Source organism: Vombatus ursinus, unplaced genomic scaffold (assembly GCF_900497805.2).
Source record: "Vombatus ursinus unplaced genomic scaffold, bare-nosed wombat genome assembly UNPS02014820.1, whole genome shotgun sequence".
In the NCBI taxonomy this organism is placed as follows: domain Eukaryota; kingdom Metazoa; phylum Chordata; class Mammalia; order Diprotodontia; family Vombatidae; genus Vombatus; species Vombatus ursinus.
In genome coordinates, this window is record NW_020954598.1 from 18,799,651 (window position 1) to 18,815,716 (window position 16,066).

The 16,066-nt window shown below is 46.4% G+C and overlaps 1 protein-coding gene across 5 annotated transcripts in view; it reads right to left on the reverse strand.

Annotated features, from left to right (window-relative positions):
• Positions 1-16,066, reverse strand: part of PRKCD (protein kinase C delta) — a 59,540-nt gene that overhangs the window by 15,670 nt on the left and 27,804 nt on the right. For 2 of the 5 annotated variants that reach the window (XM_027837238.1, XM_027837239.1), the window contains exons 2-9: positions 7,490-7,562; positions 5,654-5,791; positions 4,935-5,134; positions 3,420-3,480; positions 2,674-2,836; positions 2,422-2,453; positions 1,693-1,778; positions 926-1,055 (exon numbers count right to left, since the gene is read on the reverse strand). In XM_027837238.1, coding sequence (XP_027693039.1) covers positions 926-1,055; positions 1,693-1,778; positions 2,422-2,453; positions 2,674-2,836; positions 3,420-3,480; positions 4,935-5,134; positions 5,654-5,768 — 787 coding nt within the window. In that variant the 5' untranslated portion in view covers positions 5,769-5,791; positions 7,490-7,562. Of the gene's footprint in view, positions 1-925; positions 1,056-1,692; positions 1,779-2,421; positions 2,454-2,673; positions 2,837-3,419; positions 3,481-3,607; positions 3,785-4,934; positions 5,135-5,653; positions 5,792-7,489; positions 7,563-16,066 lie in introns of those variants that run through there. The other 3 variants (XM_027837241.1, XM_027837242.1, XM_027837243.1) reach the window with 3 other exon arrangements.

Genomic DNA, 16,066 nt, shown 5'->3' on the forward strand with positions numbered 1-16,066 from the left:
TTCCTTCCTTCCTTCCTTCCTTCCTTCCTTCCTTCCTTCCTTCCTTCCTTCCTTCCTTCCTTCTTTCCTTCTTCAAAGAAATGAGATTTCAGGCAAGAAATTTACATACACCTTGACCTACTTCTATCCAAGAGGCAATATTACATAATAAAAAATAATCATAATAGCTCCAGCATTTATATAGCACTTTAAGGTTTGAAAGCTCTTTACATATTTAGGTTATTTGATCCTCACAACAACCCAGTGAGGAAGGTACCATTATTATCCCCTTTTTATAGATGAGGAAAATGAAGATGAGAGGGGTTAAGTGACTTGCCCAGGGTTATACAGATACTAAGTGTCTGAGGCCAGATTTGAACTCAGGAAGATGAGTCTTCTTGACTCCAGACCTGGCACTCTATGCACTGCATTGCCTAGGTGAAAAGAGTCCCATACTGGAGCACTAATGAGTAAACCCGTCCCCTTTCTTCCGAACACTCTCTGCCATCAGCGTCAGAGACACTACATCTTTGACAACTCCTCCTGTCTCTACCAGCTCCCCACTATCCTCAATCCCTCCTCAGTGTGGATGTTCCCCAAGGCTCTGCCTTTGAAAAACTCTTCTCTGGCTCCAGTCTTGTCCTCAGTTTCTTTCACTCCCATGGCTTCAACCACCACCTCACTAGATAATTCTCCAATCAATACTTTCAGTCAATGAGCACACAGCCCTGACCTCTCTTTCTGAGCTCTCGATTTGCATCTCCAGTTACCTCCAACATATCTCCACCTGGATGTCTCCGTGGGCAGAGGGATAGGCTTAGGGCTCTGAGTTTGGAATTGTGGCTACTTCTCCCCGAAGGCTCCCTCAGACCCCCTCCCTCTCTATTCCTCTCCATCTCCCCTCACTTTCCCCTAGGCGCCCCGCCATTGCTTCTTGCTCACAAACCTTCACACTTTAAGCCCTGCTTCACCAGTCCCCAGAGCAGGCTCCCACAGTGGTCACAGAAGGTAGGGCTCATGTAGTTGTACACCTTGAAGCGATGTGGCATGTCTATGTTGAAGCGCTCCTTCTGGAACTGAGGAGAGCGTAAGGAACACACTGTGAGTCCCTGTCTCCTCCTCCCACTCCCCTGCCCCCACCATCTAGCCCTCCAACTGTCAGACAGAACTCAAGTCACAGATGGTCAGATGACTTAAAGGCGGCCTAATCCACGCCACTTCAGAGGTGAAAGCAGGCCCAGAAAGAAGGCCCAAGTCACAGGCAAGGATGGTGCTGGGAGCTGGGAGCTGGGAGTGGGAGGAAGCCCAGAGGAGCACTAAACCTTCTAGGGATTTCCTCATGTCATCTCTACTCCCACCTCCCAAAGGGCACCCCTCCTCAGAAGTTACAGGAAGAGCCATCCCAGAGGCTGCTAGGAGCCAGCCCCTCACTGGGAGGGGTACAGAGTTCCTCTGCAATGAAGGCCTCAGATGGGGACACCTAGCACCACTCAGAGCCTTCACTACCTCGACTGCTTTGAAGAAAGACTAGGTTGTATGTGGGTGCCAACCACATACGCTGAAAACAACCCCATGCCCCTAATTCCTACAAAAGTCCTCCCAAAGGATTGTGGCCCCTCCCTAGCAGTTTCACCCACTCTCACTATGAGGCCCCTAGTTTGTGCCCTTCTGGTCATCGTGATGGTCCCACCCTGCCCCAACATCCCTTCTCACCATGGTGTCCCTGCTGTTGGCCGCCGTGCCCGTGCACCGGCCGATGATCTTGTCGATGCATTTCTTGTGGATCGCCGCGTTACATTCTTGGGGAGGCAAGGCCAGGGCAGGGGGGAGGGAAGAGATGCAGGGCAGGGGGCAGAGACTATGAGCAGGCACCCAACACTACCCATCCCCCAGGCACAAAGTTTCCCGTTCTCCTGGCCTGCCTGAGTAGCCTCCCACACCATTAGGGAGGCATCTGGGCCAAAGGACTGATTCTTTTCCCCTCCCCACCTTCTACCTGCCTGGTTACCATATGCCCTAAGGGAAGAGAGGAAGAGGAAATAATGACCAGAATGGGGGCACAAAGGGGATGGGGAGGCCACGGAGGGATCCAGAGGGAGAGAGGGACCTAGTGGATGGAAGGCACCATCTAGGAGTACAGGGAGAATGAGATCCTAAGAAGGTGTTAGGGAACACAGGGAGGAGGTTGGTGGGGGGTAGCAGTACAGGGCTCTCTGGGGAACGGATACCCTAGGGGACGGGCAGTACAGAAGGGCTACTGGACAGAAGGGATACCTTTTCCTTTCTCCTTAGGACAGGGCTCAAGCAACCTCCTTCATAGTTCACACACTCACACATTTGTACAGTGGCACATACATTTACATGTGCACACACAAAAGTGCCAGGGACACACAAACACACCTACATCGATATACACACCCACACACCCAAGCTCACACTTACGTCTGCATTTGTAGCCTTGCTTGTTAAGGCCCCTGAAAAACCAAGACAGAGAGACCAGGTGAGGCATGACCTTTCCTCCCTCCCCTAGAAGAAGTCCTAGCCTCCAAAGGAGCTGTCCTAATCCCTCCCCCCAGTTCCTCAGACTTCTCAAGGCAGCCCCTGCCCTACCTCCCCAGCTCTCCTCAAACCCATCCCCATTCTGGGAGCCTGACTCCCCTTCTCCCCTCCCCCGGAACCTTCCCTGCCACTCACCAAACAAAGTCCTTGCAGACCGAGCAGAAGGTGGGCTGGCCAAAGAAGGTAGCAATGAACTCGTGGTTCTTGATATAATGGATTTTGGCCTGCTTGATGGCCCCTCGTCGGTTCATGGTGGGGAATTTGCTCTCATCCTCCATCCTCATGGACTGTTTGCAATCTGGGGAGGACACCAGAAGACCTTAGCCTGGAGATTCCAGAGTCATTAAAGTCTAGGCACATCAGAGCCTAGAAAGGCACTCAGAGCACTTCAACCTAATTTTAGAGGCCAGGAGGGGAAGGGACTTATCCAAGGTCACACAATGAGTGAGTGGTAAGGCCAGGACTACTCAGCTTTTCTGAATAGGAAATGGGAGGTGGGGCTGGGTAGAGAGAGTCAGCCTCAGAGGAGACTTGAGTACAAGGTACTGGGGTTAGGGGAGGATGAGGAAAGTCCACTTGGGTAATCCATAGCAGGCAACAGCAACTGGTTCCCCAAAATCTTCTGCTCCACCCCCTCTGAACCAAACTTGAGGAGGAAACTGGGTGATCTGTCCTGCTGGAGGGTTAGCACCACTCACGTACAGAGCTTAGTAAGTCTAGGAGACTATAGTCTGAACCCCGTGTTTGTCATTGCCCTGAGCTTAGTCTTCTACCTCTTCCTGTTGCTACAGGATAGGCATGTCCACTCCCCCACCCCACCCCACCCCATTTCCAGCAGGGCCCAGGCACACAATGTGAGGCCCTGTTTAACCATCCCTTACCTGTATCTTCCAGGAAATACTGGACAGACATGAGTACCTTGGCCTGAGGTTGCAGGTCCAGCTGAGGAGACAAGAAGGTGTACCCATGAGGAGAGGGCAGGAGTCCCAGAGCCAGGCCCTGCCCTGGGCCCTCAGGCCTCCATCCCTTGGTCTATTTCTCCATCCAGGCACTGCATTGTTAGTCATACCCAGTCACCAGTCAGGCTCCCTCTGATCCCATCCCCTCAGGCTGCAGCCCCACCAAACATCTTCATCCAAATGGATGTCCAGTGTAGAGGAAAGGGTCTTTGAAGTGAGAGGCAGGGTCCCCATCCCCCATGAAGTATTGTCACATTTGGGGAACTGAAAGGCTCTAACCCCAGCCGAGGCCCAGGGACAGAATGAGAAGGAAGGGAAACTCCCCACCCCCACTCCTGCCCCCACCCAACAGCTGGTCTGATGAGAGGAAGAGCCCAGATGGGAGGCAGGGGGTCCTCAGCCTTCAGAGAGAAGGCCACCCAACCTAGAACATCACAAACACACTCTGGATCACGGGGACACCAGACAGGGCACACATGTCCTCTGGCTCACACATACACACCAGCTCACTTGGTTAAAAAACTCACCTCTTTAAGGGAACCTTCCCTTCCTGACTCCACTGCAGCTCCTCAGCCCTGCTGGCCCCAGTCTGGACTACAGTATTTGGCACCTACAGGTCAGTGGCTCCTCATTTTTCTCTTGCTGTTTGTTCACCCTAACTGTCTGTGCGTTCCCTTCCGCTACAATCTTTTTGTCTGCTACGGCAACCAGAAGTAGGGGCAGAAAGAATATTCCCTGTATGGATCCAGGACTCTGCCCTCAGCCTCTCCTGGGGGGAGAGGTCAGCGGGGGCCCTGTCTCACACCTGCCCCTTCCCCTGCTCTAGCTTGCCTGAAGTAGGTCTTACTGGGGGCAGAGGAATGGACAGTTATAAAGCCTTTTCCTGTTGAGACATCTCTGTTTGGGGGGAGCAAAGCCCAGTGACTTTCTGTGGGTCCTATCAGCTACAACATACATGTATGCTCGCAGACACAAAGGCACATAGACAGATATGGAGTGAGAGCATGGATCTCAAGCTGAAAGGGACCTCAGAAGCCCTCTCATCCAGCCTCCTCAATTTTACAGATAAAGAAACTGAGGCCCAGAGAGCATTTAGCAACTTGCCCAAGGACACAAAGAGATCGTGGATTTAGAACTGGAAAGGACCACAGCGGTCATCTGGTCTAACCCCCTCATTTTAAAGGTGAGGAAACTGAGGCTGAAGGAGGTTAAGTGACTTATCTAAGGTCATACAGATAGTAAGCATGCAAGGCAGGATTTGAATCCAGGTCTTCTGATTCCCAAACCAGTATTCTAAATAAGATAATACAAAGACACATGGAGATATGCTCAAGTGTTCACACACACACACACACACACACACACACATTCATGGGCATCCACACAGAGTGCCCACCCTGATGATTCCTCATCACAACCGAGGACAGCGCCCCTCACCCAGAATTCAGCTTTGCCGTTGTTCTTCTTGCATCTCTCGGCCAGCACGGACACACCCACCGTCACCTCCGACAGGGGTTCCTCGGCCGCCTTCATCAAGACAATCTGGATGACCCGTCCCTCGTAGATGTGGGCATCAAACGTCGATGCCCAGTCTGGGTACATGGTGGGCTTCTTCTGAACCAGGGTCTTCCCTCTCTCTGAGGTCCACGTCGTTGGGGGTGGGGTGGAGGGACACAGGGTATAGAACACATCTTCAAGCACCCCTCCCTCCCAGGAAGATATCTCCCCACCGGCTAGCTCTGGTTAGCTCACTCCAGCCGCATCTAATTATCCACCAGGGACAATCTGCGAACTTCATTACCAGCAAGACCTCCACCATTGCCCAGCCCTGCCCCAGCAGCTACGAGGAAGCAAGAGATGCTCTGCCTTCCCCCTCCATTAAACTGAGCAGTAGTCATGATGCGGCCAGCGCAAGGGAGAAGTGAAAGGGTCTGGTTGATGAAGGGCAGGCAGTCTGTGAGACCTGCAGGTTCATCCATCCTGACCTGCCTCTTCCTTCTGCCCTACCCTGCCTTCCGGGCCTGGGAATTCTGCGGCAGGAAGATTGGCCTAGATACTCTCTCTTCCCTTCCAGCTCTAAGACTGAATCCTTCAGCTAACCTCCTTCTCCAGTAGATGAGTCTCTAGGAAGGGCTCGTTCTCGGGCTCCCTCTTACCTGTGGTCAGGGATTCTTTCATCTTGACGGCACAGAACGGCTGACAGTTTTCCTCAGGAGATTGCAGGGACCCAAGCTCATAGGAGTTGAAGGAGATGCGTAGGAACGGGGCCATAGCTGATCGCACCGGTCACACACCTATCAGGGAAAGAGTAAGGTTTGCTGACAGGGGCAGGAACAGAAGTGAAGAGTATTTATGGCTGAGAACAAAGACAAAAGGAAACAATTGGTGGTGTAATGGAAAGAGCCTCAGACCTGAAGACGTGGATTCTAATTCTAGCTCTGAAACTAACCGGCTGTGGGACCTAGGGGAAGTCACTCAAAGGAACAATTATCTTACAAAGATACTTTAGGCACTGTTTCGTTTACTCTCTCCCTTTTTTAGATATGAAGAAACTTGAGGCCCAAAGAGGGGAACGAAGATAGATGCAGAGCTGAGATGTGAACCCTAGTCCTCTGACCCCAAATTCCCTTCTAGTTCCACAATGCCACACTGCCTCCCACTTTTCCCATCTGTAAAATGAAGGATCAGAGAAAGTCATACATAGAGTTAGTGACAGGGCCAGGGCTAGAACCTAGATCTTGGAAACTAGTTCTTTCCGGTTTGGGCTGCTTACAACCCTCTCCCCTCGCTCCCACTCCTCCCAAGTCATATTATATAGTCTCTCATCCCTTTGAGATTTACACAGTGTAAGTATAAACAGAGGAGAGGGGAGGGAATAAGCATGTATAGAGCACCTACTATGGGCCAGGGATGCTGATAAGCACTTTACAAATATTCTTACTGGACTCTCATGACAACCTTGTTGGTAGGATCACATTGTCTGAGAGCAAATTTGAACTCAGGTCTTTCTGACTCCAAGCTCAGCACTCTACCCACTGAGCCACTTTGCTGTCCAGTTGATGAATTAGGTAACTTAGCAAATAGTGGGTGAGTTTGAGGCTCCTGCTTCTAGGATGTTTGGCTATTTCCTCATTAGGAAAGGACATTGAATTTCATTAGATATTTGTAAGAGGTTGAGTCTTGGATACATGGGGGGTGAGGGTGGGAGGGAAAAGGGGTGGGACTGACTCAAAGTAACCTCGTGTGTCTATAAAGAGACTCCTAAATTTGTGACAAACTCAATGGCAGGACCAAAGGTTCTTCCCTCAAGAAAGAAGCAAGTCAAAGGCTCCATTGACCAAGACTTAGAGCCCAGGGAAGCAATGGAAACCTAGCCTTGGGCCATCTAGGGCAGGGGTTCTTAAACCTTTTTTGTGTCATGAACCCCTCTGGCAGTCTGGCAAAGTCTATAGACCTTTCTCAGAATAATGCCTTATAAATAATTGAAAGAAATGCTCAATTTCAGTCAGAGGTTAGTGAAAATAAAAATGTAATTTTTTCCTACCCAAGTCATAGACCCCTTGAAATCTATACATAGACCCTAGTTTAAGAATTCCTGATGTAGGGATTGACTTTCCCATTGAACATTTCTCCTCTGGGGGTAGCAGCCAGGTTTGGAGCACCTCCAATTCTCTTTCCTGGTTTCTGACCACTCACTTCCTGGGACAATTATGGGAGAAAGGATTTAGACACTGGAGGGTTGGGAGACCAGCAGGTCTGGGATGGGGGATGAAAGGAGTTTAGGGACCTTGGAGAGTGGGAAACCTAGGGACTCATAAGGATCTGGGGAGTGTAAGGGGCCAGTGTGGGCTCTGGGGAGATCATGAGTCCAGTTGGGGGCTGTCTTGGGAGGCTGAGATTGGGTTTGAAGAGGGATGACATTGATGGAAAGGTTTGGGAAGCTAGTGGGTCAGTCTGGTCAGGGACAGGTTGTGGGGACTGATGACCCTTACCTACTTGGTGACAAAGATGGGGTTCCTAATCTTGGAAAGAGATCATGGACCAGCAATACAAGGGCCCCCAATCCTGGAAGAAAAAAACAAGAGAGACATGAAGGGTGGTGCTGGTGCAGTGTCAGGGTAGCGGGAGGAGACTACAATCAACCCTCAGTGGTGTTTCTTCCTGGACTGGTTTTCTTGTCCCTCTCCCCCTCCACTAGTACAACTGGGAACAGACCTCCCTTCACCCTGCAACCTACCTGTCTTCAGAGAAGACTAATCATTTCAATTAAATTTTGCTTGGGATTTTACTTTCAAAGTTCAATAGAAAGCTTTTTGGTTTATCCAGGCTACCCTTCCCCAAAGATCAGGTAGCCTTAGGTTGTAGATACTCAGGAGAGTCTTGAAGAAAAATGTTCCCAGGATCAGTAATTTCATCAGCATGGGCATTCCCTCCAACTAACCCAACGCTAGCTCCTTCATACCTCAACAGGCAATTTTATGAGCTGCCATGGTCAAAAAACTTTACTTCCCTGGTGCCTCTTTGCACTTAGCAAGGCTCACACACAGTACTTCTCTGGGCCTATCCCCAAAGCTTTTCCAGTTTGGTAGGACCCGTCAGGGCTTGCCCTCTGCTGACATAGCCTTCGAGAAGCCAAGGTCACCTCAAGGCCACAAGGAGACATCTGAGGAAAACCTCAGTGAGGTTCAAAGGGAAAAAGAAATTTTATGAGAACAGCCTGAAAGTCAGGGATGGAGGGGAAGGATGAAGGGAAGTCCCCCTCCACTGCACCACTTTGACTCCAGTCTCATGGGGAGGTCCCCAGGATGACAGTACAAATATGAGCCTTACGGTCTTTTCAGCATCGGTGGGTAGACCCACAGCCCTCTTCCCTCATCTACCCCTCTCTCCTCTCCCTGAATCACAGCCCAGTAACTCCAGGGTACTGCCTAGTCACCTCCGAGGGCAAAGCGATTTGGTTTGCTGTAGTGTCGATCACAGAATTCTAGAGTTAGGAAGATTTAGGCCCATGCTTACCAAATGTACCTGGCCACAGAAGACAAAGAAATAGAAAATATACTGAAAGAATATGGAGGCATTAGTCTATGGGGAGTTCCCTGGGATAAAGAAAGGCTGAAGAAATTTGGAAGTGAAATAGAGGGAATGAAGTCTATTTTCAGAGCAAAAAAACTAACACTTGTAATAATTATCTTAGATATATAACTTGAAATCCTATTCTGATACCTCATTATGAAATAGAGAGGGGTCCTGGATTCTCTATTAATAAGAACTAGGATTTACATAGTCTCTAATTTGTGCCAGGCATTGTGCTAAGCACTTTACAAATAATATCTCTTTGAATGACCTTGACAACAATCCTGGGAGATAGATGCTATTATGATCCTCACTTTACAGTTGAGGAAATTGAGGTTAAGTGACTTATACAGAGTCATACACCTAGTAAGTATCTGAGGCTAGGTTTAAACTTGGGTCTTCCTAACTCCAGACCCATCCACTGCACCACCTAACTGCCTCCTAATTCTCACTTCACTCACTATAAATGAAACCAGAAGATATAAGGAAGTTATATCTGAATGGAAGTATGAACCCACAGGTCCTCCAGAAGGAGGTGAGTAAAGGAGGTGATTTCATTGTGTATCCAAGGGGAAAAAAAAAGGAAACAACTTTATGGAACAGTGCTAGGTCATTTCTCCTCATAGTGTTTGTTGTTGTTCAGTCTTTTCAGTCCTGTCTGACTCTTTGTGACCCCATTTGGGGTTTTCATTTCAAAGACACTGTTGTGGTTTGCCATTTCCTTCTCCAGCTCATTTTACAGATGAGGAAACTGAGGCAACCAGGGTTAAGTGACTTGCCCAAGGTCACACCGCTTGTAAATGTCTGAGGCTGGATTTGAATTCAGGAACTCATTTGAACTGATTGTATTTAGGATGAGCATAACCAAACAGACCACTACAAAGATCCCACAGTTCCTGCACCTACGTCTCTTGCCGATGTCATTCTAGAGATGAGGGACTTGAAAGGATCCTCCAAAACAACTCAGCATTATAGCTGTATAGTCAATGTCTTCAATGTGAATTTCATTCAATTTAACAAGCATTTATTAAGTGTCTGTTGTATGCTGGGCATCGTGCTAGATGAAAACAGCTTACCAGGAGCTTACATTGTATTGATTGGAGTCAGGCACAGTGAAGGATAAAGGGAAAGGATGAAAAAAACAAGATTTAAAATTAAGAAATGAAAGAGCCCAAAGGCCAGGGGACAATTCAGAAGCCTCACATCTGTACAGTCAGAAGACATCGGATATGGAAATTACCAAACAATATTATGAAAAGTGAAACTCCTATCTTTTTTTAAGGGCACAATACTTTTATTATGAAAACTTATTTTCCATAAACTACTAGCAAATTTTTCTCCTCTTTTTTCCCCCCTTCTTCTTCTAGTCCCAGAAGATCTCAACTATGGTCGTAAGAGACGATGCTCAAGACCACCGATGTGTCAACCACATTGGGTTTTGCATGGCATTTTAATTACAACTGACAAAATAGCTAATACAAATACTACATTACTGGTGTAACATGATGCACTAGTCTTCATAGGATCACAGATTTTGAGCTAGGGATCATCTAAGCCACCCCCCTTATTTTACAGATGAGAAAAAGTGATTATATCTTAACAGACAGGAAATAACTAGTTACTGATAAGTGGAGTCATTTCAGAATCAGTAGTCTGTGTGCAGTCAGACTATTAATTTGTTAACACAAAGGTAGAAATTAATATCAAACTAAAAGAAAGGCTAAAGATGAGAAGACTCTACATGTAATTATAACTTCAGCCTAATCTATCTAGACAAGTTGCTGATTCTTCTGAAAGACGGGAAATGGATAAAAATAAAGACATTGACTAATTATTACCATAAGACATGGTTAACAGAGTCACATGACGGATCCAAAAGAGCCTAGGGTCCCCCTGAATTAAAAATACTGCTAAAGGGAGGGGGGTGGCTGCCAAGGTCACCCTGGTTTGGAGCACACATTCATTTGCAACACCTACACTGAAGGATAAAATGATACTATAAGAGATGTTGTCTCATAAGACATTTGAAATTAGTAGAAGAAATAATTAGCCTGCAGAAAAGTTAATATGAGACCCCATTAAACTGAGTTATCCCAAGAACATTTATAGATGAAACTGGAAGGAGAACAACAAATATAAGTGAAATGGAATGGACCCATCAATATTTCCCTAGCAATCTCGTCAGTGGCTCCCCATATCTGGACTCAAACATCTCAAACCCTGGTGTGCTATATGAAGAAGCAAAAATATCATTCAATAACATGAAATCAGGGGAAATGGTCAGACCTGACCAAAGTACATATGGAGAGGAGGTATGACACAGTCTTAAAGGAAGCCAGAAATGGGTTTTTAAAATATCTCCAAGAAAGAAAGACCACAAAAAGATGGAAAAATTACAGGTAGTTCTAAAATACTTCCTGCCCCCGAAGCTTCTTCTTAGTAACCACTAATCCACAGTCTACTTTCACATCTCTGTAAAATCTTTATTAGTGTGGTCAAAGTGTCAAAAGCATCCTTAATGAAAATATGAGAAGGGAAAAGGGCTTGCTTTTACAGACCATTCTGTCCAGCAGACGACATATTCAGTCATGTAAGTGACTAAGGAGCCCAGAGAACACAAGGGCCCGCTGTTTTATTGTTGGTTGGTTGCAACAATATTGTTGGTTGATTACAAAGGAGCATTTGACTCAGTAGAGCAAAACAGTCTTAAAGGTTCTCCTCCAAAAAAATGTCCCTCATGCATACGTTGAGGTCATTGAAGTTTCCTTTGTAGACGCAAAGAGAGAAAGCTTCATTCAACAATCCTTTGAGGATCAATATTGACCATAAAGGAACCAGGAAAAGCACGTGCAGTGACTAAAACAATGTAAACAAAAAGTACAAAAACATGAAACTGAACACTGTTTATCATGACTAAACATGTCCTCAGAGGAGACTAGAGAAAAAGCATCTCCCTTCCTCCTTGGCAGAAAGGGCAGATTCTGGGGATGAAATCTTGCATATACTGTCAGACATAGCTGATATTTTGCTGAAGTGCCTTTTGTCCATCTTTTAACTAATCTTTGTTACAAGGGATGGTTCTTGGAGAGTGGAAAGGGATAGGATATATTTGAGAGTGAAGATGATGTAAAAATGGAAACTGTCAATGAGAATAAGATTTTAAAAAAATAACAAGCATGAACAGAGACATGTTCTCCAAAGGGGTTTACCAGGGTTACTGCACAAAATACATACAGAAAATTGATTCCTTATAAATAGAAAGGCTTTCCAGAATCTCTTGTTTGTGGGTTCCACTGTGTTGACTTCATTGAGCCCCAGAATGTTATAAGGCCTTCTCAGTGGCATTTTTGGCCACTCAAAAAAAACCAACTACCCAGTTATGTGGCAGGAAGATCTGAGGAAGTCAGGAAGATCTGAGTTCAAATCAAGCTTCAGATGCTTCCTAGCTGGGTGACCCTGGGTAAGTCATTTAACCTTTGTCTGCCTCGGTTTCCTTAACTGTAAAATGAAAACAATAACACCTACCTTCCTAGTTTGTTGTGAGGATCAAATAAGATAATATTTGTTTATTAGATTGTTAGCTCCTCGAGAGCAGGAACTATCTTTGGCCTTTCTCTGTATCCCCAGCATGCAGCACAGTACCCGGCACATAGCAGGTGCTTAATAAAACTTTCTTGAAAATTCGCATAGGAAAAACCAAGTGGACGACAAATGCATATTTCCCTGCATGCAGCTGAATGGAAGCCCAATGAATTAGTGCATTGGTACATATATCTTGGACATCTGCAATCTGCTATCAACTCAGCTCAAAACTGAATGTGGTGGGGGAGAGATTGGGCTGAACTGAACCTGAAATAATATTGAACTTGAAATCAGACAAATATCTGATTCTTACAACCACCCTGTGAAGTAGGTGTTGTTATTATTCCCATTTTACAGATGAGGAAACTGAGGCAGACAGCAGTTATATGACTTGCCCAGCTAGTAGGGCTAGTAGGTATCTGAGGCCAGATTTGATCTCAGTTCTTCCCAACTTCAGGTCCAAGATTCTATCCAACGCACCATCCAGCTTCCATATCCAATGCTTTCAACCTGCTCTTTGCCATCAAAGAACATTTTTAAAAACATTAATATTCTCCTCATGATGCCATAAGGCTGCAAATCATGGAATGCCACAATCACAAAAGAATAAAAATTGAAGTCACATTCCCAAGCATATTCCCAAGGTTGATTTGCATTTGTGGAGTGATATTAAAAGGCATAATCAAGAGTATTTGCATATACATATATAAACACACATGTGCGTGCATATAAACATACACACACACACAAATATATACAAACACCTATATACATCTGCACGTACACATATACATACATTCACACACATATGCATATACAAACATATATACCATATATACTCCAGCTAGGTTGGTGCAGCAGATAAGAGTGCCAGTCCTGGATAAGGAGGACCTGAGTTCAAATCTGACCTCAGACACTTCCTAGGAATGTGTGACCTTGGGTGTGTCACTTAACCCTGTTTGCCTCAGTTTCCTCATCTGTAAAATGAGCTGGAGAAAGAAACAGCAAACCACTCCAGCATCTTTGCAAAGAAAACCCCAAATGGGACCACAGAGAGTCAGACACAGCTGAAAACAACTCAACAACAACATACACACAGAGACATATGACTGGTAAAAGATGGTGAGCCAGTCATGTAACACGAATAAGCAGTGACAGACAGACTGTTCGAGTGTTTCACAGGTAGCCACGCACATTAAATTCACCAGAGAAAGGCCTCCAGCATCTTGGTAAGTCCTTTTTATGGAGAATTTCTAGAAAGGCATGGACACAAACAGCACAGGATGAGAAGGTGTAGACGGGCCATGATCTGCCCCAATGTTGGACTGATTTCATTTACATATCAACCATGCCATTTCACATTTAATATTTTAGAAGAAAAGTCTCACAAGCATGGAAGCTTTCCTGTAGAACCTTTGCTCCCATTATGGCCAACATGAGGGTTCTGAAGTAACATCCAATTCCCTCTTTCTATAGCTCTTCATCTGTAGCCCACACTGAGGTTCAAAGAATGGAAGCAACTTTTCCAAGGTCACACAGCAAATCAACGGCAGAAACAAACCTAGGGTTCAAGCTGTTAGGATGGGAAAGAATGCACCTATTTTAGTGATAAGAAAACCGAGGCTGGAGGTTAAAGTCAAACAGCAGGTCAAAGTCTGGCTTTGAATTTTGTCCTCCTGATTTTATATCCACCTCTACTTTTAGGAGTGCCTCTGGATGAAAAAGAAGGACTGGAGGCCAGCTGTTTAGGAAACCCTCTCCTCCTCTCCCCATCCTGGTCTGTTATGTGGCTTAGGGGGGTACACTTTGTTTACCTCCTCATCTCTCCCAGCTGCAGCCCCTACGCACCCACTCACACACCTGAGTCCTAGACCAAGCTCTAGAATGAATTTGTCATTTAGCCTTTGGTAAAACACTTTACCCCTCCGGGACTCAGTTTCTGGCTCTGTAAAATGGAAATAATGCCCACTGGTCCTGCTGACCTCTCAGGGCTATGGCAAGGATCAGAAGAGGCCCTCTAAAAATCCCAAGGTGGACACAGATGCAAGTTATGATTATTCCCTTTAGGAAACAGGAGGGGTTAGCTCAAGTGCTCAGAGAGAAGCATCTTTAAAAGTGCCCTGGGGCTTATGAAGCTCTCTGGGTCTGAATCCTCAATGTGAGGAATCAATTTTCAAGAGGCAGTTGGAGTGACATTTGGTACAATGGAAAGAACACAGGCAGTAGAATCAGGGAATGTGTGTTCAAATCCCACCTCCAAGTGACCATAGACACTTAACCTCCATAGGCTTCAGTTTTCTCATCTGGAAAATGAGAGGATGACAATAAATAGCCTTTGAGGCCCCTTCCTTTTCTACAGCTGTTGCATAAGGGGATCAGCCTTTTTAGCCTAATGCTTTCACCCTGATACCTAAACCCCAATTCCTGGGCTTCTAGCTCTTCCCAGCGCTTGAACAGGCCTGGCCTCAGTGATCCACATGCCCTGTAATTTGACTCTCCTAGAGTCTTGGTGGGGGGAGTCTTAGCACCCACTTCCTACTTCTCCCTCAGAACCTAGGATTGCAATCCTATGCTTATTCACAAGGGGAAAGGGAATCTACAGATTCAGAAATAATACAGGGACGAGCTCCTAAAATGTGCATAATAATAACAATCCTCTGTCTGCCCTTCCCATCCTTCACAGATACCCTAAAGTGAATTTTCTAAAGCTCCTCTAACCAAATCTGGCCTAGAACCCTTAAATAACAACTTCAGAACCCTATCAATGTGGGAATTTAGAAGCCGGGCCAATGGGACTCCACCCACATTACCAACTAATCTCTTAACTAAACAACTGTCCACCCCCATTTCTATCCCTCCCACACACAGAGCCAACGAGCAAGGGCATAAAAGCAGGCGGATGGATAGGAGAAGGTTCCCCTCGCTTCAGAAATAAGAATAATTTGGGCCCTCCCCCACCCCTCTCCCCAAAGTTCACCACCAATACCCCTTTCTTTCTATTTTGGATTTCAATGACCCCAAGCCAGAAACTCCTGAATCTCTCTGCAGAAAGATCAAGCTCTCTGCCTGTGACCGCAGAAACTTTTTCTCTTTTTTTCTTGGTGTGCATCCATCCTCACTCCTCCCTATTACTCTCTCTTGTCTCTGTGTGCCTATCAAGTTCTAAGATTCTATCTCTGCCTCTGCATAGGACTCTCCGTCTATGTCCCTTCCGTGTGGGTCTCAGTTGTCCCTTTTAATGAGATTCTCAATGTCCGGCTCTGTTTGTCCCCCTTTCTCTTAGACTTTCTTCTCCTTAGCCTCTGCTTCTGTCTCTCTGCCTCTGCCTGTGTCTTTCTGTCTTTCATTGCATTGGTCTCTCTGCCCTAGTCAGGTGTGAAGCGGAAGAAGGAACCTAGACGTTCTCTCTCAGCAAGCAGAAAACAACTCCTTACACCGGGTGTGTTCTCCTGACAGGGTTATAGTCCATGGGAGGTTCTCAGGACGGGCCACACACTTTCCTCAGCTCCTTGGGGTCCTTGCCCTGAAAAGTATGAGTCCTTCCCTAAGAGGCACTAGATTACATGGCCAGAGACAGACAGGCAGAGATGAGAGCACAGATACACAAATAAATGCAAGAGGCCAGAGAAAGCTAGAAACAGAAACCTAGATAAAGCAAATGCATGGAGAGTACAAGAAATTCCAAAGGAATGACGGAACCAGATGTTCTTGATGCAGGTCAAGGTCACTCCTCTCTCCAGGGCTACTCCAGATGGAGTTCAGAAGGGCCACTCATTCTCCAAGTCTGACTTCTCTCAGACACAGGCATCCTCTCCATCCAGATACCCAGGTACTTCAAAGAACTGGACATCTCTTAGGGCTAGAGAACAATCACTGAAATCTTTCTTTGGGGTTCCATAGTCCCAGCCCAAAGC